Below are 24,312 nucleotides of genomic sequence, written 5' to 3'. Positions count from 1 at the left end.
ATATGAAATTTTTGCAATAAAGCCTAGAATATAAGGAGATATAAATCAGTATTTTTCTCAATAAACCATAACTGTAGACAGTTTAGTCTGGAAGCATTCTTAATATAACTATCCGGTTCACATTTTGTGTATTAGAAATACTTAAAGGGTGTGTACAGTTCTGGTCGAGGTGAAGATTTAGCTTTTAACGTTTTGTGAGATATTCAGAAACCACTCTATGAGATGTCAAAGAGCATGCAGTTCTAAGGGGTATCAAAAGTTTATTCGATGAAAATCGGTTTTGAAATGGCTGTGATATCCAAAAACAAGATGAAACAAAGAGATGCTAATAAAGTTGGGGCATGTCGCCTTTTATTATTAGCACTTTTTTGGATATCTCAGCCATTTGAAAACCAATTTTCGTCAAATAAACGTTGAATCCTTCTTAAAATTACATGCTCTTTTATATTTCATAAGAGGCTTTTCATTATGTCACTTAGGAATGTTCAAAACATGAGTCCCTACCTCAACCAGTACTGTACAGTCCCTTTAACATCAAATACGGATTCAAATTTTTACAGTGGTTGTTTCTGTCCCTAACTCACTACATTTTAGAACTATTATAAAGCACTAATGCTGGGTTTTTGTTTCATTTGCAAATGGTAAAGTATTTCTTTAATGTAGGCCTACTTCTTCTCTAGATTCCTTTAAAGTTGTTGGTTTGAAGCACACTTGTGCAGCTTTTTAAAAATTTTTTTGAGGGGTATTATTACTCTATATGAAAAGGCATAATTTCAAATTGTTTCTAGTCTGCAAAATCATATGTCTGCAAAACCGCAAAAACTGCTAAACCATTCATATCCAATGGAAACACTCTCAAATGGGGCCTTTTTATGCAGAGTAAAAGGCCTACCCCAAAATTCAAAGACTTTAACAATTTTTAAACCAACAGCAAAATGAATTGCAAACAGAATCTATAATTAGTATGCTATTTTCCCCGGCCTGATGACTAAACACCAAACTTCCACTGCACACAAATATTTTTGCTTGCATTTCACTTTTCCTGAATCTTAGCCCCTTGCAAAAATTATGAAAGTTACATGCCCAAGAAAATTTGTGCTTTTACAGTATGGCAGTGTTCAGAAGTACGTACAGAACTTTAAAAAGTCAATGACATATTGGTGGAGAACGCTTTCTAGAAAGGAAATCAGAAATATTCAAATGCCATTGTCAACGTCTCTTTCGAAAAGTTTGAAGAGGGCTTTTGAAGTTGGCTCTAGATTTCTCCAGAAAGGAGTAAGAGCCATCCAAGTGAAAGTAAACACAAACCAAACAAAGGTCTTCCAGAGTCCAGAAAACTGTAGAGAGAGATAAAGTGGTCTGTAAACATATTTGAAGTTGTCTTCCATTACTGTGTTGTGTTTATATCTGTACTTGTTGAAAAGTTCTGTTCAAATGGTCTTTCTTGTTGATGTTTGTTGTGTGTGAAGATATCAGAATACAATTGTATTTCCTTCTGGGAAAGAATTCTTTCCAGGGGGTAATTTGTAGCGTCAAGACAACAAAATATTCCACTAAAGGGCTTTTTACACTTGTAAATTTTTGCTTAGCCCCGGACCAACGGTGGGGCTAAGGGGGGGCCTTAGCCCCACCGTTGGTACGGGACTATCCTTAGCCCACTTTCTGTTTACACTCGTTTTTGCCAAAGTGGGCTAGCCCCACCGATAATACCGTACTATCTGGCCCTGCAAAATAGCAGGGGTTAGCACCGCAATTGCGGTGCCAAGCAAGTGAGTGTAAACAGAACGAAAAAATAATCCTGGGCTAAGCGACGGAGACGAAGTCCGACCCTCACTGACCAATCGGAAACGAGGTAATCAAGTGCTGCCGGTGCGTGCGTGTACGTGTACAGTACGCAGCGTAATTATGAATATTCATGTGGTTTGGAAAGTCCGGGGCTAAGAAATACGAGTGTAAAAAGGTCAGTTTTCTCCTTAGCCCTGGACAAGAGATAGTACGGGACTAATTGGCGAGTGTAAAAAGCTGAAAAAATTGGTACGGGACTAACGATAGTCCTGGGTCAGAGAAAGTCCGGGGTTAAGAAACACAAGTGTAAAAAGCCCTTAAACCTATCTCGTCATCCACATAGGTCCTAATTGCCCATGGCAAAGCACGTTCATGAAGAAAAAAATGAGCCACAACTCATCCAGAACAGGGGGAAAGAGTGTTTGTGATAAGTAGATATAGATAGATAGGCATGTAGAAAGATGTAGGGAGATATATAGCTAGGTAGGTAAATAGACAGATAGATAGGTTGGATAGATAGATAGATGGATAGATAGATAGATAGATAGATAGATAGATACATGTAGATAGATAGATAGATAGATAGATAGATAGATAGATAGATAGATAGATAGATAGATAGATAGATAGATAGATACATGTAGATAGATAGATAGATATATAGATTGATAGATAGATAGATAGATAGATAGATAGATAGATAGATAGATAGATAGATAGATAGATGGATAGATAGATAGATAAGTAGATAGGTATAGGTAGGTAGATAGATAGATAGATAGATGAGTAGACAGATAGATTGATAGATAGATAGAAAAGTAGATAAAGTGGACAGTTATGTTTGTTGATAGATTGATAGATACTGTAGATGGATAGGGAAAGATAGAGAAAATATATAGAGAGATAGGGAAGAGAGAGAGAGAGAATTTTACAGCAGTGAAGTGATCCAAAGTCAAAGCACTAGGAATAAATGTTAACAAGTTTGGAAAATGACCAGGAATGTTTTGATCTTTTTAAATGCCACCATATCACGTGCTATGGTTCTCACAACCATGATGGGACTCAAAAATTTTCTCCCTTTTAGGCATCTTCTTCGTCAAGTTTCTCGATACAATTTAAGGGATATTTTTCCAAGATTTTGCTCAAGAATGGCCTAGGATTCTAGATTTTTTAAAAGGCTTTCTCTCCACAGAAGACGTCAGTGTCTCAAAGCAAACCACCAAAGTTCTGCATAAAATTGTAAATACGTTGTGTGACCCACCAACAAGAAGTGTGTACTCTGACAGTATAGGAAGCAGAGAGGGAGAGGGTGGAGGAGTGGGGAAAAAAACAACAGTTCTCTGAAATATTTTGTGCGAGTCTTGAAGTTGGCAAACAGATTGAATGGGAGTTTCATCTGAAACTTCACAGTGTATGTCTAAAGATCTTAGTATTCTTGACTGGCAGGGGATACATAGGGTTAGGGATGGGGGTGCCGGAATTCAGCTTATAGAATTTCTGCTTCTGGTAGTCTTAAAGCCCAAAAGTCACCAACTTAACAGTGTTCATTTACCTGGCTTCAGCTTATTATTAGTCTGGATGGGATAAGTGCAAATCCCATCTACTATTTCCACAAAACCTCTGCTCTTCAGTTCCTGGAGTCTGTCTAGATTTACAAGCTGAGCTATTTTTTTTTTCTTATCAGCTCTACACAGTCCATACAATAACTAAGTCCAGACAAAATGGAGGATGGGGAGGGGGAGGGGAGAGAAAAGCAAATTCAAATGGTATTGGAATTTTTTGCCAAGTTTGACCATTACATTCTTTGCAATAAGCACAAAAGAGCAACAATTATGGCTTCGAAAACACTGCAGCCCCTCCCCTTTTGCTGCTTATCTCTTGAGCTTTTACCTTTCATGCTGGAAGCCAATTGACTGTGACAACCTGGGACATCCTACATGAAGTCAATGGGGAAAATGACAATCTAGGGGGGAAAGGGTTAACCTGCTTTTGTGATGTCAAGGGTCAAGTTAGGGCCTGTACTTCAGAGATGACAGGTGCAGGAGAATGGATATTACAAGGTGATTTATAGAGTGTGACTTACAATAAAGGCATAGAGGGGCACGACAGGGGTGCGTGGTTGTTGCGTGTGTGTTGGTGTTGGTGTTGGTGTTAGTGGGGGTTGTGTTGGTGGTGTGTGTATGTGTATGCTTGTTATGAATATGGGGGTGACTTACCAATAACCACTGCACATCTTTCTGAACAATATGCCCTACAGCCCTACTAAAAACATAAACCCAAAGTTATTGACACAAATACATACATTCACACACACACACACATATTTTCTTCATATTCTGTAGGGCCTATTCCAATTTCTTTCACTCATGAATAAAACATGATATCAATGTGGAAATCATGCTTACAGTGAAACAATTAGGCCTACACATAATGATGAGTAATAGCCTGTATTCTAGTCAGTATTGCTACATACAGACATAAAAAGAAGTGTAGGCCTACATGTACATGAAATTTTATTATACCCCCGCCAAACGAAGTTTGAAGGGGGTATATAGGAATCAGCGGACGGTCGGTCGGGCGGTCGGTCGGGCGGTCGGGCGGTCGGGCGGTCGGGCGGTCGGTCGGGCGGTCGGTCCGTTGCAAATCTTGCGTCGCGAACTACTTCCTCAGTTTTCAACCGATTCCCATAAAACTTGGCACAGATGTGTGCCTTGGGTTGTAGATGTGCAAGACGTATTTTTTGACAGTACCCAAAAGTACGTTGCCATGGTAACGGCATGTTATGGGCAAAAATGGGTACAAATCTTGCGTCGCGAACTACTTCCTCAGTTTTCAACCGATTCCCATAAAACTTGGCACAGATGTGTGCCTTGGGTTGTAGATGTGCAAGACATATTTTTTGACAGTACCCAAAATTACGTTGCCATGGTAACGGCATATTATGGGCAAAAATGGGTACAAATCTTGCGTCGCGAACTCCTCCCACAGTTTTTGATCAATTTTTATGAAATTAGGTACAGATGTTCATCTGAATATGTTAATGTGCAAGACACATATTTCCGCAGTGGCAAAAAGTGCGTTGCCATGGTAACGGCATGTTATTGGTAAAATATAGGGCAAAATGCTTCATGGCAAAACTGCTTCATCAGTGTTCTTCCAATTCTCATGGAATTCATATTGAATGTTTGTCTTAGGATATAGGTCAGCATGACACATTTCTTGACAGTGACAAAAAGTATGTTGCCATGGTAACAGCTCACATATTATGAGCCAAAATGATGGAAAATTTTGTGTTGCAAACTACTTCCTCAGTTTTTGCCCAATTTCCATGAAACTTGGTACAGACGTGTGCCTTTGGTTGTAGATGTGCAAGACGCATTTTTCGACAGTACCCGAAAGTACGTTGCCATGGTAACAGCATATTAATGGCAGAAGATCAAGGAAAGATCTTGCGGATTTAACTACTTCCTCAGTTTTTTGACCAAAGCTTATGAAATGTTGTTTTGACCAAAGCTTATGAAATGTTGTTTGACGGGGGTATAACCAGTCGCTGTAGCGACATTTCTAGTTTTATGTATTCATGTATTTATTTGTAATTAAAGTTATATTCATTAGAGAATTTAAGCAGTTTGTCTGAACTTGTGCAGGTGTGTGCTGTGGACAGTAATATGACATGGAATATGAAAGAATAAGTATGATAGTCTATTAAACACTCATATCTAAGTTGGTTTAAGTTGAAAGGACAATAGGCCTATATTGCAAAGTAAGTAACAGCCATCTTCAAATATACAGCAATTTTTCATTTTCTGTTTCTTTCTGTAGATTAAAACATTGGTGAATGCACTGGTAAACGTTGCTTTTAACACTCACTCTACCAAATAGTGATGTGCAATATGGGTGAATGCATTTTGATACTGCTTTACTGCAATAAACACTCACTCTACCAAATAGAGTTGTGCAATGTGGGTGAATGTATTTACTGCTTTACTGTGATAAACACTCACTCTACCAAATATTTATGTGCAACATGGGTGAATGCATTACTGCTTTGCTGCACCTTGTTTGCTATATCAGGGCCTAGCTGGCGTGTCTTCTAGCTTGCTTTGTTTGCCTAAGTGCCACTGTTGAACTGAAATAGCTCAGTGAATAACATGTGTGTGATCTCCCCTATCACTGCTTTTGTCTCATAAGACAATGGCCTTGCAGTGAGGCTTGTGGGCTTTGTTCTACATGAGTAGTTTTGTCTAACTCACATCAAATGTTTAGTTTTTATGATTTGCAAAGATAATGAAATGAATCCCATGTACATACAAATGTAATAGCTTGGAACTTTGCAGTTGTAGGTAAGTGCATGAGCAGATTGAAATATATTAAAGTATTAACCCATTGAGGATGGGCTGATTTTGCTAAAACACACATTTCCCATAGACACCTACACGAGTATACTCTGTACTAGTAATCAATGAGTTAAGATTTCCTTTGGCTGCCTCACACACACACACACACAAAGTTTTTGATGTTAAAGGACAAGTTCACCTTTATAAACATAAGGATTCAGAGAATGTAGCAATATTAGTAGAACACATCATTGAAAGTTTGAGGAAAATTGGACAATCCGTTCAAAAGTTATGAATTTTTGAAGTTTTTGTGCAGTAACCGCTGGATGAGAAGACTACTGCAGTGTGTGAATAACTTAGATGTCACATGCGTACAACAATATAAGGAAAATATAAAGAGAATTTCGCAAAATTTCATCTGTTGAAAAAAGTACACATTCCCCCGACTCGTTACCGACAAATGTTATGGGTAATATTATTCCCCCTGCCTTTAGAAAGAGTCAAGTCAAGTGTTCTTTTATTATGCGAAAAAAGTGAAAATATGTTGAATTTTCTTTACATTTTCTTTATACTGTTGTATGCATATGACTCACAAGCTGTAGTAGTCTCCTCATCCAGCGGTTCCAACACAAAAATTTTAAAAATTCATAACTTTTGCATCCATTGTCCAATTTTCCTCAAACTTTCACTGACGTGTTCTACTAATATTGTTGCATTCTCTCAATCCTTATGTTTATGAAGGTGAACTTGTCCTTTAATGTTCTACACCATTTTGGATGCTTTATTGGGTAAAACAGCATTCAAACTTTGCTCACTTTCAAACAGCAGTCGCGTTCGAATCACTGAACTCGCATATAGTTCGCACAGTCCACACAGCAGAGTGAATGGAAGATATCTGTCTCTAGTGAGGGGTCGACTGTGATACTACCTTCAGTTAGCAAGGAGCCACCGAACAATAGGGAGATTTATCAGTCTACGGGATCAAAGATTTAGCAAACATGAGCAAGTCTTCTTTCACCAGTTACTGACAAGGCAAAAGACATAGCCTTCCTCCCTCCAGTTGGTTTTTTACCCTAAAAAGTTATGGTACCATTGGCACCCCTATCTATGACCACATCTTGCCAGGTATAACAGGGCTGCCAACACTGGAAACTAGTTGAGAGTGAGACTCCCATAGGCCAACGCTATAATTTAGGAGTCAAAATGAGTGAGATCAATAAAAATGCATGCAAATGAAATTAAGTTTTAGAGTGAGAAAGGACTAGAATGAGTGAGTCTCACTCTCAATGAGTGAGAGCTGGCAGCCCTGGTATAATCCTGTCAGACCAATGGTCTCAGGATTTATATGTGAATATGTCCGAATTGGTAGTAACGTGGTTACAACAGTTCTGAGTTCTGTTATTCTTCAGGCAGCAGACACATGCTGCCTCTTTTCATTCATATTCCAGGGCAGAAAAGAAATATTGAAAGATTATGACTGTTCTCAAGATGTTATAGCTAGCTAACCCTTCGCTATCAGTACACAGAGGTTTCATGTTATGTCCAGCTCTACTAGTGGAGGTACCCATAGGTTTCACGGTATTTTGTATGAGTAGGTAGCCTGTACATGTCATTAGCATTAGATTACAGAGGAGATCGAGGGAAGTTAGCTTTTTGTAAGCTTTATGTATGGAAGCAGGCATATATGCAGGGCCAGGGGAGGCCATAGGCAGTCTGGCAGTCTTCGAGGACACCTCAGGGATAAAAGGGTCAACTTTATAGTTATTACCAGTCTCTTTTTCATGGCCATTTTGCTAACAGTTGCTAGTGAGCAACTCCAAAGCTAGATGGAAAATGCCAGCTTTTTGTTTACTTCGCATATATGACATTGAGAGAAAACACCATTGACTGACAGCCTGGTAAAATGTTTGGTATCAGAGAAAAAAAAAATTAATCCTTCAATAGTTACGTTCAGACGGCAGGCCCTAACCTCGAGGTTAGGAAACCTCGAGGTTTAGCTCTTGCCCCCTAACTACGACGTGTGTCCACACGACGAATCTTAACCTCGAGGTTACGAAACCTCGTTGTTAAGCTTCTGCCCCCCGTAACTACGAGTGGGTCGATGTTAAAACCACAAAACCGGAAGTTTCACCCCACACTGCTAACAAGGCGTCTATTTATTCTTTAGTCCAACCCTGTCGGACTCGCTTACAGGTACTCTTTTTCTCTGTCATGGTATGCAGAGATAGCACTGCACTGATGACTTTATGCCTTTATGAAGATATTCGTCGAAAACATTTTTTTTAGCGTCGGAGAAGAATATAGAATACAGTAGCGAGTTCGACGTGTTCAGTTTCAGAGATCAAGCGCATGGGAAGAAAAGATGATGTTGTTGTGTCGTGCGTCATAGGTTTTTCACGTGTAGTGTATTTGTGGTGTACGTTTGGGAGGTTGACCCGGAAGCAGAGGGAAATTGTGGGGGGCTGGGGTTTACGGCGAGGTCACTCTTAACTTCGAGTTCGTTGTTTTTTGTGTCCACACGGTGCGTAACTACGAGTGGAGACCCCCCGCGGCTCGTGGTTAGAGCGCTAACCATAAGATTTCTCGTGGCTCGAAACATCGAGCAAACCTCGAGGTTTGCTAACTACGAGTGCGTCTTCACGGTCCCTAACTACAAGCTCTAACCTCGAAGTTTCCTAACTTCGAAGTTAAGGGCTCCCGTCTGAACGTAACTAATGTTATATATCAGGATCTTTGGGGAGAGCTTTGGGAGGCAAAATTCAGCGAGAAACACACAAAAGCTATCAAGAGGAGACGCATTCCAAAACTGCCTCATGCCAGTTGGTGAATCAGATTGAATACTGTCAAGTTTATGGCAAACGCTGTATAAATTTGGTTTTGGCATGCAGCCACACTTTGTATTTGTCATCAACTCAGTGCTGCAGTGGTCTTCTATAGGAAATGTTCAAGGGATATGGGAGAATTATTCTGTCCATTGGATACACAATATAATATGTGATGGTATATCAGCATACGATCAAATAGCTAGAGGCAAAAGTAGTGGGTCCCGTGGAATGGAAGGAATGCCACCTGCATGGCTTCCCATGTTCTTTGCTCTTGCCTCTCTGTGATTGGTCAATTCTAGATAAGGTGTGTCAGGGGTTTGACCAATCATGCGAGAAGGGGGCGGGTCTTGACAAACTCTGTGACCTTGCACGGATGCTGGTGTATAAAGTGTAGAGGGATGTAAGGGTTTCTGCATTGCACAGAAAAGACTATTAATCTGTTGTGGGGAGCAGAAATTTTATGATGCATTTCTGAGCTAAGAGAGTAACTCGGTATGGATAGACAGGCAGGGAATATGTATGTTTCATGGTGGTTCTAATATTATATTAGGCCTATATCTTGATGTTTAATGTTATTTGCTCTGTTGATATGTTTTCTGATACACCCATCTCTCAAATCTGATATGATGTTATAAATGTGCATATTTTACTAGTGTAATATCTCCATGTGTTCTTTCTGTCTATCTACCTATCTGCATATCTTTGCACGTGTGTATGCATGTATGTAGGCCTATGTATGTATATAGGCCTATGTATTTGTTTTTCTATCCCATCTATCCATCTATCTATATATCCATTTTCTACTTATCTATTTACCTACCTAGCTGTTTCTTTACAAATGTTTATAGGCCTACATTTCTGTCACAATAAATGATATGTCTCATATTGTTGATAGCAGGTCTGAATACACCCTAATAGGTCTTTAGTTTCAATTCTGTCTATGAGCAAAATTAGAAAACATGAGCATTACCAGACCAGTTACTGATAAGGCAAGAAACAAGTCTTCCTCCTTCCATTTCCCTATCTCTCCCTCTTTCTCTTTCCCTCCCTCCCTATCTATCTATCTATCTATCTATCTATCTATCTCTCTCTATCTCTCTCTCCATCTATCAATCTATCTATGTCTATATCTACCTATAATCTTATCTATCTATTAATCTATCCATCCATCTATCTATCTATCTATCTATCTATCTATCTATCTATCTATCTATCTATTTATCTATATCTATCTATCTATTTGACTCTTATTTATCTCTTCTCCTCTTCCCTCTCCTCTCTTTTCCTATCTCTCTCTACCCATTTCTAATTTTTTCAGTCCTTCCCTCTCCTCCCCCCCCCCCCCCCCAGCAACCACTGTCTTCCCTGCTATGAGAGGAATGTTAGCCTCAGGGCTTTGGGATTAGGGTTACCTCTCTCTCTGATTGGTTAGAGTATAGTGAGGTGTTTGCTGGGTGTGTTCAAAGGTTTAACCAATCATGCTCTAGGGGGCGTGTCTTAATCTAAAAGCTGGTGAAGAATAACCTGTTGTGCCGGGGGCATTGCAAAGTTGAGTGCCTTCAGGCAGTCATGTTGTGCTGTATATTTTCAAAGGCTATGGCTTAAAAGGTTTCAAGAATTGGAGCTGTGCTTGTTTTTCTGTATGAACCAAACGATTTGAAAATAGGCATTGCCCACAACATGCACAGTAGTGAGACATCCTTATAGGACTGATTATATGAAGAATTTTGATACAGGGAGTGCACTGAGTGGACCTCAATTTGAAATGGGTGAAAACATCACGGGCACAGCATGTAGGGGGATGACCTGTAGAACAGTGACTCTCACAATATCATTAGCTCAGTCTGGCTTACCTCAGTTCAGTCAATTTTGCCACTCATTTGAAACAAATAAGCAGGCATTGATGGACAAATCACCCTATATTGATGTAAATAAGGAAAAAATGTAATGAATTTTGATAAATAAACAGGCATAATACAAGAGAATCCCAGGTGTATCACTATTTGTTGAATCAGTGTTGTAAACTTTTAGGATGCATTATTAAAAAAAAAAGCTTGTGAATTGACCCCATAAAAGGTCTTATGACAGAGGCGAGTACAAGATTGTGATTATTTGTTGAAGTAAACCTAATTGTTCCGTCACACAGAGAGACAAACTGACACCCACTCATCAAGACCTAGCTGTTAGCTCTTTGATATTGTGGAACACTGGATGTCTCATGCACCAGTGGCACACAAACATCTGCAGGCCCATTGAAGATGAATTCATGATTTGCACATGTTAGTGTTTAATGAGTCATATTTTCTTCTATTCATCAGTAAATTGCTGATTGTCATTTTTTTTTTTTTGCTTTTTGTCACTCCTCTCTGGCTTTGGTCGCTTTAAATTCTCTTAAACAATAGGACCTCCTTGGCAAACAAAATGAAATCTATAGTATGACACATGCTCAGACAAGGAGGGGAAAATAGATTATAACATTATTGCAAAGTAAAGGGTTGCTATAGTCGTTATATTTTTTTCAACCCCTGAAGTGTGTTAGTCTTCAGTCAAGGCACTCATGCTGTTTTAGTACTTGGTGGCAGTCTTCAGCAAAGAGAGCTGTTAAAAGCAGAGCACGTTAGTACTAGGGCCTTGTAAAATCTACTATTGTCATTACTATTCCTGATCCATGGCATAGCCTAACCTGTGCTCTATTTTTACAGCCAAGTCCCATCATACCATAGTAAAGTCCTTGGGACCAGCAAGTTTCTTTTGTTCTACAGATATTTTTATTTTTTTTTGCAGGCCCTACTTTGAAGGCATTATCAATGATTTAGGAAGTTAGACTGGTCCCCATGATAGACCCAGAGGTAGGGTCTTTCCTTTCCCTAATCACTTCAACTTTGTCTCAATCCCATTTTGTGGAATACTTTACCAAAATGAACTGAAAAACTGCAAATTTTTGCAGCAGTTTAGAAACAGCTTTAGAAGCACTTTCTGTATTTGATAGCAACAGAGTTTTGTATATTCTGCCAGTAATTTACTCTTTATTCTTTTCCTTCTTCAACCTGTTTTAATTGTATACCATCTGTGTTTTATATATTTTGTACATGTATATTTTAAGTTGAGAAAGTCTTGTATTTACTTTGAAGCCTATTCCCAACAAGCCTGAAAGGCTTTTAGTTTTATTGGTCCCCCACAATGAATATGTTTATACAATGACTCGAGACTGTAATGATTGCTGCTTTTAAAGTGGAAATAAATGAAATGTGGAAAAAAATGAAATGAAATGAATCCCCTCGCAATCCTCCGCTTGCTTCTCTTGTTCTTTGCTACAATGCAGACTTTAATTAGTTAACCAAGGAAGTAGAAGTCAATTAGAACCTGTGTTCTGCAGTGTGGCACTGTATTGATGCATCTTGAATGGTTTGATGGCGTTATGCAGAAATAAACACAATATTGTGCTCACGCAGTTTACCTTTCGATCGACGTCCTGGTAAATGAAATGACCTCAATGCACCAGTGAGTGTGCAGGAGGTGGATCAGTAAATTGCCATTGTTATCTCTGTATCAGTAAGCCGTGACGGCTCAAACAGCTCATAGTACTGCAGAAACCAATTGGATTGAGCTGGTGTGGGAACTACAGTGTGACAGAGTATATAATGATGCGAAAATGGAATATAGTGATTTAGATATAAAAAGAACTAACAAAAAATGATAAAAAAGACCACTGCAATGAAAAGGAGTGTGATACAAATTCCTCGCAAACAAGAACAAAGTATCAAAAAAAAAAAAGGAGAGCACGCCCTGCATTCAATTTCTTGTGAGCTTTTGTATGTAGGTTAATAACTTTTGCAGAGGGCTTTTGAGTACAGTGGTTGACATATCTGGGTTTGGTTTTGGGCCTGGAACTAAAAAAAAAATAGGAAAGGTATGTCAACTTTTGATGCATTATATTGTAATAATGGCCTATTTCCTTGGGTCAGTTGCTAAGCTTGCAGCTAACTAGATATATTCCATTGCCTCTCTTGCTTTGTAACACATACACACACACACACACACACACACATACACACACACAAAAATGCAACCCCCACCCCCCCAAAAAAAACAACAAAAAAAGGTGTCACAACTTTCATGACTGGTGTATGTTATTGGGTGTTTTAAGCAGGGTTGTTGGATTTTTAAAGGACCTGTTTACCTTTGGGAGCAGTGATTTAAAAAAATGTTCAAGATATAACTTTTGATCCATATGTGTAGGTCAGTTGTATCACAAAACATCATACCATATACAATTTTTGCAATAAAGCCTCAAATGTTACAAAAGGAGATATCACTATTTTTATCATTAATCCATAACTGTAGACGGTCTAGTCTGGAAACATTTTTATTATAACTGTTGTTCACATTTTGTATATTGAACAATACTTAACATCGAATGTACTGGTTCAAATTTTTACGTTGGTTGTTTCTATCCCTAACTCACATTCTAGAACTATTTTGAAGCACTAGTGCTGGGTTCTTGTTTCATCTGCAAATGGTAAATTATGCCTTTAAGCTACAAATTTATGTCAGTCTGACAAGATGTCTATTCCCCTTGAATGCATGCAATCAAGAAAAGTAGAAGCTTTGTGCTCCAATTTATGTTTGTTTGTTGGGGGGGGGGGGTGATTTTGGTCTCGTGGTTTATGCACTAGACTTGCATACACAAGGGTCTGGGTTCAATACCTGCCTGAAGCATTTATCGTCAGAAAATATATTACACTCATAAAGTGCCCCCCGTGAAAAAGGACAGTACCCTATAAAGAAATAAGGGTTAAAGGGATAGTGCAGTATTGCTGCAGATGAGAAATGGGCTTTTATCTTTTTGTGACATACCAAGAAAACACCTGTCAAATAGTACAGAGCATAGCATACCATTTTCAGAGGAATTCAAAGTTTATTTGATGAAAATCAGCATTGGAGTCCTTGAAACATCCATAAACAAAGTAAAACAAAGCAATCGTAATAAAGTGTAGGTCCCACACTTATTATAATCACTCTGTTTTGGATATCTCAGCCGTTTCAAAACCAATTTTCATAAAATAAATGTTGAATTTCCTCATAGAATTACATGCTCTTTCATATTTCATAGGATGTTTCTTATTATCTTACCAAAAAAAATGTTAGAAACCTGAAATTAGGTCTCAACCAAAACTATACGATCCCTTTAAGGTGTTCCACCTCAATATTTTAGCATTAAATCAAATTTTGAAAAAATTCAACCCTTTATTACTAAAACCACACCAATGTATCATTTTTTTACTTGGTCCATTCCTGAAAAAAAGTTACTGGTCCAAAACTGATTTTTACTGGTCCCAGACCATCAAACCAGTGCCAGTGAGCAGCAGTATAAGTCTCCCATATGACATCATCAATAACAGGAACAGCTTAGTGAAGTTCAAATGTTCTTTTGTGCCACAGAGTACTGGCCCATGGCACCTATTTATGTTTTTGCAATTATTACAAATATGTTCTGCTTATATATTCATTGTATATACTGTCTCTGATTATGTTATGGAAATGAAAATAACTTTGAATCTTGAACCTAATCAACTTTCGTATCATAGCATATGCATGTAAAATATATGAAAAAGAGAAGAGAAGAGAAGAGTGTTCATTATATAAGATATCCCTCATTTTTCTTTTTTTTTTTTGTTTCTTGATTTCTTTTCATTCAGGATGCTCTTTGCGGACTTCACATCGGCGGCCATCTTGATTTCCTTCGGCGCCCTCCTTGGAAAAGCGTCACCGCTACAGCTGATCATCATGGCTTTCTTTGAGGTCATCTGCGCCATCGGCAATGAGCACATTGGCGTAAATATACTTGGGGTAAGACGGAACGATATTTTCCCTTTTCCCTGCCAGTTTTACTCACCCCAGAAACTTTCTGCTTCCCCAATCTCTATTTTGAGTTAAAGTGAAGTTCTCACACTGTGTAAATATCTCTCGATGAATAAAAAAAAACAACAACAGATGGATGAATTGAATTGTAAATATTTCATCAAAACTATTTGTAATCTATCAATAGTTACGTTCAGACGACAAGCCTTAACCCCGAGGTTAGGAATCCTCAAAGTTAAGCTTGTAGTTAGGGACTGTGAAAATGCACTCGTAGTTAGCTAACCTTGAGGTTAGCTCGATGTTAGGAGTCACAAGAAATCTTATGGTTTGCGCTCTAACCACAAGCCGCGGAGGTCCCCAAAGGTCCCCACTCGTAGTTAGGCACCATGTTGACACAAAAATCAACGCACTCAAAGGGGCAGGAATTTCACCTCAAGGTTTCGTAACCTCGAGGTTAAGATTCGTCTGTGGACACATGTCGAAGTTAGGGGGCAAGAGCCTATAACCTCGAGGTTAGGGCTTGTCGTCTGAACGTAACTGGTATCTGTATGAATGTACATGAAGCGTTTGATTTCGAAACAGATTAAGCGCCAGTTCAAGCAATTCAAATTTAGTCCATATCAGATAGGGCAAAATAAAATCTTTCCACTGATGCCTCACTTGTTACATAGCAAAGAGTATTTTTGAAGTAATGTTTCCAAAAAGATCCTATATTTTCATATTGTTGTCTTTTTTTTATAACATTTAAATCGAAATACTTCAAATCGACGGAAATAGAGTTAACTAAGCTTGTGCTCAAACTCTTCATATATTATAACAGTTTATATTTCACTCTATGTCTCACTGCCAGCATCACTCATTGCCTTCTACACACCCATACAGTGACTACAGTTACGCTCTGATAAAGTGATGTCATACATGAGTAATAATTAGTTGAGAGTAAATCAAAGTACTGTACTGTGAAAGTGCAAATGTTTGCATGATTAATTTTGATGCACTTGGCCAATTTCGGGGAAAATCACATGCTTACAGCTTTGCAGATAAGATCAAGTTCTGTTGTTCATATATCAATGTTTCCCCAAAAATATTTGCACTCCTTTATTTTCACCCTAGTTTGATATGCAGAGCTTAAAACTTGCAGGAATATTTCCACTCTGTGTTATCATATTCCACATTCACAGTGTGTCCAAAATTTTATTTTCTGGTTCTGAGGCAATATCAAAGGTTGTTGTGGAAATGTGTTAAAATTTTCATTGGTTACAATTTAAATCATATCATACATTGGCATTATACATTGTGATATTTGATCATGTATCAACATGCATACAATTCTAGTTGCATGATCTTGATTTCGTTGAACTTTTTTTTTCTCTCAAAGTTATAAAAGTTTGTTCCTGAACAGTTGATACTGTCCAGCATAGGTTGGTCACATCAGGGAGGTGAGAAGAAGGACCTTCCTGGTCACATGTATAGACACATATGCAGTTCCCTTGCATGTAACCTTTCTCTTGGTGATCAGCAAAACAATGGATGTTTTGCAAGGTCTCCACAATCACTTTCAGTAAGGAGAACTATCCATGGCCAAATTACTCCAACAAGCCTTATCTTTATTCATCACTTTCTCCCCCTTGAAAAGAAAAAGCCTTTAAATGAATAGATGAAGAATTCTTTTTCCTTGTGACAAAATAAATCACAAATGAATGTGTCTACTCCTTCTTATCATGCTGAAAAAGCCTCATTTTCTATGGAATAGCAACCATGTAACCTTGGGTGGTTTTTTTTCTTTTGTAAAGCACAATTGCCCCTTGGAGACTCCTAAGAAGTGGTTCAGTACTGCCATGGAGGGTCAGCTCTTTCACAGGCAGGCTCAAAGTTTTTTGAACAATTGACCTTCTAGGTGCATCACTGGGTATATATGAGTATATGAATATAAGAACGACCCAAGTCCATGGAGGATCATTTCGAGTAAACTAAAAAAAACTTCATATCTTTTTTATTTGTCCAATAATATTCTATTTATCTGTGATGGGAAGGCAACATTGTATATACAAATTAGAACATGTATTATTATGACAATTAACATTTACATTAATTATGGAGAGGCCATTTTGTGTGGTGGACTTGGGTCGTTCTTTGATTCATATGGACTTGGGTCGTTCTTTGATTCATATACATGTTATTCTGCTATAGAGATGGGAGAATAATGAGAGAGGGCGCTATTATATGAATGTAAGAATGACCCAAGTCCTTCATTCTTACATTAATATAAGATTTAACTCATTCATTTCAGGTACTTCCGGGGGTAATTAGGATTTATCATTTACACACAAGATGAGTCCATGAATAAGCTACAATTTCCCATGAAAAACTGAATTTGGCCAAAAATTGGACTTGGGTCGTTCTTATATTCATATACTCATATGTCAGTTTAAAGGGAATCCCTTCCCAGTATCATGTTGCTTTGTATGAAAACAGGAAAATCAGAGAAGTAGCATTATTGTGTATATACATGTCAATCTATATAAAGGGGAATATCATCCTGATATTAATTATGAAATTCTAAAGTTTAGAGAGCAAGACACATCGAAAGTGCTGTTTGACATATTTGTTGAGCAGTTGTCCATTCACTAATTTTCAGTATTTTCACAAGACATTTTTTTTTTTCAAATGAGATTTGTCTGTTCTTTTCTATATCAAGAGTGATACATTTTTGCATGTCCTCGTACATGGATTCATATTACCTATCATGTTTGTGCCAAAATATTTGAGACAAAAATCACAATTAGTGAAATTCTGTGTACAAAACAAATGGAGAGGTGCAGTTTACACCCTGTGTCACACAATTTATCATTCTCATATAATGTTGTTTAATTCAGAACTTTCTTTTGTGCGCTTGATTTTTTCCCCCAAATTTTTATTACTGATCTACACTTCTCTGATTTTTCTGTTTTTATACAAAGCGACATAATATCAATATGGACGTTTCCTTCAAATCTCTTTCACAGACTGATGTAATAATCCAGCTCTTGAAATATATCTGTTTGATATGTTGATGATATTAGTATTTGCTTACACCTTAATCTCCTCTCCCAGACTGTGGACATTGGAGGCTCCATGTATGTGCACACTTTTGGTGCCTACTTCGGTATCGCTGCCTCCTGCGTCGTATCCTCCAAGGCTGCCAAGGACCACCCTAAAGAGGGCGCTTCATACACCTCCGATCTCTTCTCCATGATTGGTGGGTTTTGGTCCTCCTCTGTTTCACAAGTCGACTGTTTTTTTTTTGTCTCACGTTTCATTATGATGACATATGTTGTCATGTTTTTATATCCAAGCCTAGTTTTAGCACTGTTGGGGGACAAAACATTGTATCTCTAAAATGTCATGTGTTCAGGAGGACAAAACAACAAAAAACAAATAAACAAATAAGAACAAACAAAAAAACAGAACAAAGTGAAAACAAACAAGCAAACAAAAAACATGCAAAGTAGCCAAAGCACTGTACCAAATGGGATTGTCTTTACAATTCTTGACATGCTGTGGTGTCTTTATTTTTGGGGTAAGGCAGCTAGAATTTGGGCAGGACATATATCTGATGATTGATTTAAAAAAAAATGATTATCACTAAAATTTGAATTACACGGTCTTGTCACTCCAGTGACAATGGGACATTCCAAATTAGCACTGTGGTACATTGGGTGACACCTGGCCTCTCAAACACAACACCAAAGGTTCAGATAATATATGGGACCTTTATATCAGTTGTTGATGTCAGATAGTGTAGAAACGAAGCAAATCGAAAGTGAATTTCACAGAGTACTTGTTCTGCTGATTTTTTTGTGATGGAAAAAAAACCCACATTCCTTTGACTTGTTACTATGCAAGTGTGTTAACTTTAGGCAAATATCATTCTAGATGCCTAGAGTACTTGCTATGTACTTTATTCCACGACAATATTTGGACCATGGATTTGATCTAGACTACTGTTTGCAAACGAGGACCAATGTTTCAGTGACAGAGCTTGGATTGAAGAACACTCTTGCTTTACAAAAAAAACTTTGTGGAGTAATGTCCATTTGTTTGTACACTGCCAATGAGAACTTATGTATACATATGAAGAGTTTGTTTGCGAAAACCAATAAGTCCATTTTTGAAGATTTTGAAGTACGGTCTCTGTCATAACGTACAAAATGATACCTTTCAAATGATATATTGGTCACTACATATAAAGGTATATTTTTTGAAGTTATGGTCAAAAGAAGCAAAAATTTTCTTATTATTCTCTTTATTTTTCTTGACCTTTAATCGCTAATATCTCCATTTGACAAATATGGACTTATCGATTTTTGCAAACAAACTCTTCATATATATATTTTTTTTTCACTTGTAAAAATGAATCATTTGAGAGTTTGTTGGTAAAACCACCACATCAGTTTAAGAATCTTTGTTTAAAGCCTTGGGGATGAATTAGGACAGGATATGAAACTATTATCATGATTATTTGCATGGCTTATATGTGGTCATGTTCTAAATTTCACAAGGACTTGTGCTGTAAAGCTTTGCTGACAATAGCAACTGGAGATTTAGCGTTGACTGGTCGTTACATTCTTTAACCATCTTGCTATTGTGGCATTCGACGCCTTGTTGCGTGTCTTCCTCGTCGAAAGAAAAAGCTTTGTCTCCTTATTAGCCTGACGAGCCACTTCCGTTCGTCTGAGATATTCCTTTAGAGTACACAAAACGCAAATTTTTTCATTTGGAGTGTAAGCTGGTAATTCAACCGACTGGGAAGCGATATTCGCCTTGGGTGACGTTGTCTCTAACAAACCCATAATTTGAAAACTAGCTTGCACATTCATCATTTACAGTCATGTACGATGTATCAAGAAGACCTAACGTCTGAACTCTTTGAGCTGAAACAAGTGCAGTAAGAGAAATAAGCTTTTCACTCAACTGGAGTAAATCGAGATTTTCATTAACATCTAAGGAACTTAAATAGTCCAAAACCTTGGAAACATCCCAAGTGCTCGTGTACCTCGGTTTCGGAGGTTTCTCATTAAATATTCCCTTCATCAATCGTATGATAAGCGGATGCTTTCCAACAGAATAACCATTAATAGGTGGTAGCGCAGATGATAGCGCTGAGCGATAACAGTTCACTGTAGAATAGCTCTTCCCCAAACTTTGGGAAGACAAAAAATTAACAACATGAACTATAGTTGGGTTAAACGGATCAAACGATCGTCTATTACAAAAATGTAGCCATTGGGACCAAGCAGACTCATACTGTTTGTTGGTATTTCCCTCCATGAGCGGGAGAGAAGACGTCTAGCGTCCTCCGAAAAGCCGTCTGCTTCCCATTGTTCGCCGAGATGGTCCAGGCGACTAGCCTGACGTCTGGCAACGTCGTGGGGAGGGGCTCTAGACACCCCCGTGGGAGGAGAATGGGCGGGGCTATTAATGACTCGAGGAGGATGGGGTACCAGGGCTGGGCTCTCCACAATGGAGCGATGAGCAGCACCATCTGGCAGCTGTCCTGGTGTAACTTGTGCAGGACTCTAGAAAGAATGCAAATAGGTGGAAATATATATGGGGTTAGCGAACTCCATGATAAAGAAAATGCGTTAACAGCGCATGAAAGTGGATCGCGTTTCCATGACACGAACATCTGCAATTTGGCATTGTGTCTACTAGCGAACAAATCAACATCAGGTGTAAATGACTTTAAATAGACAGAACTGTCGTAAAAATATGTGGTCGAAGGCTAAGTTCTTTGTTCATGTCCTTTCGAGACAGAGTGTCGGCCTCAATGTTATGAATGCCTGGTATGTAAGAGGCCGACAGCCAAACATTCCTACTAAGGCACCACGACCAAATTTCCCTTGCGATGTACTCTAGATTTGGGGTATTTCCTCCCATCTTGTTCACGTAAACCACTGTTTTGTTACTATCCGATTTCACGTGAATGTGTGTATTGGTAGTTACATCACAGAGCGCTTGGATTCCTCAATATACTGCGAGGAATTCAAGCACATTAATATGCAAAAGTGATTCGTCTTGCGACCACCTAGCTTGAACAAAGGAGCCGTCATTCTCACAAAAGGCTCCCCAGCCTGAATTACTTGCATCAGTGCTCACTGTCTAAGGCTGCGTTTATCAACTTTCCCCTGTTTAAACGACTTTCGAAAGCCCTTTCCATAGCCCTTTCCATAGCCCTTTCCATAGCCCTTTCGGAAGCCCTGTCCACTCCCTGTACTATCAATGTGCCACTTGGGCTGCGTTTATCAACTTTCCCCAGTTTAAACGACCTTCGAAAGCCCTTTCGATAGCCCTTTCGATAGCCCTTTCCATAGCCCTTTCGAAAGCCCTGTCCACTCCCTGTACTATTAATGTGCCGCTTGTTTTCGTCGGCTGCGTTTATCAACTTTCCATAGCCCTTTCCATAGCCCTTTCCATAGCCCTTTCCAAAGCCCTTTCCAAAGCCCTGACTGCCTGTACTATTAATGTGCCGCTTGCTTTCTAAGAAGGGACGGCGAAAAGCAATTACCATCATAAAGACATATCTTCCTTTGAGAGTGAGGAGTCGAATGCCACATGAATCAATTGTCTTCCTATCTGTGAGGCAGCTCCAGTTTAGCACATACTTCAAATATTTCTGAGTAGCGGCATGAGACATGGGATCGAAGGGAATGAGACTGTTGTTACTTTATTTCTCAAACCTTGTTGGTGAGAGAAACATCTCCTTGTTCAAGCATATGCATGCATTACACACAGCTGTATGTATACACCTGTGTACACGTACTCGTGTGCACTTTACGTGGCGCGCGTCTTTTCAGAAACTGGAAACGCATGGTTACGCAACCGCAGTATAGGGCGACCTAAAGGGCTTTCAAAACAGCTTTGCGTTTATCAACTTCGAAAGGCTTTTACAAACAGGTTTCTGATAACCTGTTTAGGAAATCTGTTTGGATCGTCACAAATTTCGGGCTTTCAAAACAGCTTTGCGTTTATCAACTCGTGAAAATTCCTTGAAAGCTGTTTGGATAACCTGTTTCTGCCGAGAAAGGAGAGTTGATAAACGCACCCTTTCGTAAAAGGCTTTCCTAAAGGGCTATCAAAACAGCTTTGCGTTTATCAACTCGTAAAAATTCCTTGAAAGCTGTTTGGATAACCTGTTTCTGCCGAGAAAAGGAGTTGATAAACGCACCCAACTTCGAAAGGCTTTTACAAACAGGTTTCTGATAACCTGTTTAGGAAACCTGTTTGGATCGTCACAAATTTCGGGCTTTCGAAAAGGCTTTCCTAAAGGGCTTTCAAAACAGCTTTGCGTTTATCAACTCGTGAAAATTCCTTGGAAGCTGTTTGGATAACCTGTTTCTGCCGAGAAAGGAGAGTTGATAAACGCACCCTTTCGTAAAAGGCTTTCCTAAAGGGCTTTCAAAACAGCTTTGCGTTTATCAACTCGTACAAATTCCTTGAAAGCTGTTTGGATAACCTGTTTCTGCCGAGAAAAGGAGTTGATAAACGCAGCCTTGGTTTCGTCGGCTGCGTTTATCAACTTCCCCTGTTTAAACGGCTTTCGATAGCCCTTTCGAAAGCCCTTTCCATAGCCTTTCGAGAGCCCTTTCCAAAGCCCTGACTGCCTGTACTATTAATGTGCCGCTTGTTTTCTAAGAAGGGACGGCGAAAAGCAATTACCATCATAAAGACATAATCTTCCTTTGAGAGTGACGAGTCGTGATACAATGCCACATGAATCAATTGTCTTCCTATCTGTGAGGCAGCTCCAGTTTAGCACATACTTCAAATATTTCTGAGTGGCGGCATGAGACATGGGATCAAAGGGAATGAGACTGTTGTTACTCTATAAGGGCTTTTTACACTTGTAAATTTTTTGCTTAGTCCCGTACCAACGGTGGGGCTAAGGCCCCCCCCCCCCTTACCAACGGTGGGGCTAAGGCCCCCCCCCCCTTAGCCCCACCGTTGGTACGGGACTATCCTTAGCCCACTTTCTGTTTACACTCGTTTTTGCCAAAGTGGGCTAGCCCCACCGATAGTACGTCCGGTACTATCTGGCCCTGCAAAATAGCAGGGTTAGCACCGCAATTGCGGTGCCAAGCAAGTGAGTGTAAACAGAACGAAAAAAATAATCCTGGGCTAAGCGACGGAGACGAAGTCCGACCCCCACTGACCAATCAGAAACGAGGTAATCAAGTGCTGCCGGTGCGTGTGTGTACGTATACAGTACACAGCGTAATCATGAATATTCATGTGGTTTGGAAAGTCCGGGGCTAAGAAATACGAGTGTAAAAAGGTCAGTTTTCTCATTAGCCCCGGACAAGAGATGGTATGGGACTAATTGGCGAGTGTAAAAAGCTGAAAAAATTGGTACGGGACTAACGATAGTCCTGGGTCAGAGAAAGTCCGGGGTTAAGAAACACACGTGTAAAAAGGGCTTATTTCTCAAACCTTGTTAGTGAGAGAAACACCTCCTTGTTCCAGGCATATGGGTGCATTACACACAGCTGTATGTATACAGGGTGTCTCTAAAAAAAGTAAACCCAACTTCAACAGCAAATTTTCAGAAGACTATAAAATATTTGCACATTATTTTTTCATGGTTAGATAGTCCAATAAGTCCTCTTTTCAATGATACCACGTAGGTTATGTAATTCTCATGCATGACTGAGCATGATTCAACTTAGTGAATGGGTGTGAAATCATCACTGTGACAAGTTATTTCTTGCTATTGTCATGCATGAAGGGCATATTTGAAGTTAAAGTTTTGTCACATGTTAGGCCTATGATTACTTTAACAACTTCAGCAAAGGTTGTTCCTGACACATTCACACTCCACATGCTTTCCAAACACGGTACAGTTGACAATTGAGCAGAGAGTGTTCCTGGTAACTCGATACCAGGAAACAAGAAGTTTCGTGGAAGTTCAAGAGGCTTTTCGGGTGCAGTTCCCCGACAGGCAGCCTCCAACAAAAAGAGCCATCTGGTATAATGTGAGAAAGTATGCTGATCACGGAACTAGCCACAGTGATGATTTCACACCCATTCACTAAGTTGAATCATGCTCAGTCATGCATGAGAGTTACATAACCTACGTGGTAACATTGAATCGAGGACTTATTGGACTATCTAACCATGAAAAAATAATGTGTAAATATTTCATAGTTTTCTGAAAATTTGCCGTTGAAGTTGGGTTTACTTTTTTAGAGACACACTGTACACCTGTGTACACGTACTCGTGTGCACTTTACGTGGCGCGCGTCTTTTCAGAAAGTGGAAACGCATGGTTGCGTAACCGCAGTAGGGCGACCTAAAGGGCTTTCAAAACAGCTTTACGTTTATCAACTTCGAAAGGCTTTTACAAACAGGTTTCTGATAACCTGTTTAGGAAACCTGTTTGTATCGTCACAAATTTCGGGCTTTCGAAAAGGCTTTCCTAAAGGGCTTTCAAAACAGCTTTGCGTTTATCAACTCGTGAAAATTCC

The 24,312-nt window shown here is 39.1% G+C and overlaps 1 protein-coding gene across 1 annotated transcript in view; it reads left to right on the top strand.

Annotated features, from left to right (window-relative positions):
* LOC139716568 (ammonium transporter Rh type B-A-like) overlaps positions 1 to 20,350 on the top strand; it is a gene marked incomplete at its 3' end in the record, with an annotated part of 59,559 nt that extends 39,209 nt beyond the window's left edge. The window contains exons 3-5 of the mRNA XM_071628099.1: positions 14,647 to 14,797; positions 17,903 to 18,047; positions 20,123 to 20,350. Of these exons, the coding sequence (XP_071484200.1) occupies positions 14,647 to 14,797; positions 17,903 to 18,047; positions 20,123 to 20,350 (524 nt within the window). The remainder of the gene's footprint in view (positions 1 to 14,646; positions 14,798 to 17,902; positions 18,048 to 20,122) is intronic.
* Between the last annotated feature and the right edge of the window lie 3,962 nt (positions 20,351 to 24,312).

Source organism: Diadema antillarum, unplaced genomic scaffold (assembly GCF_040938485.1).
Source record: "Diadema antillarum isolate AM-2024a unplaced genomic scaffold, OU_Dant_1.0 scf00000066, whole genome shotgun sequence".
NCBI classification, from domain to species: domain Eukaryota; kingdom Metazoa; phylum Echinodermata; class Echinoidea; order Diadematoida; family Diadematidae; genus Diadema; species Diadema antillarum.
This window is presented reverse-complemented; position numbering and strand designations above follow the sequence as displayed.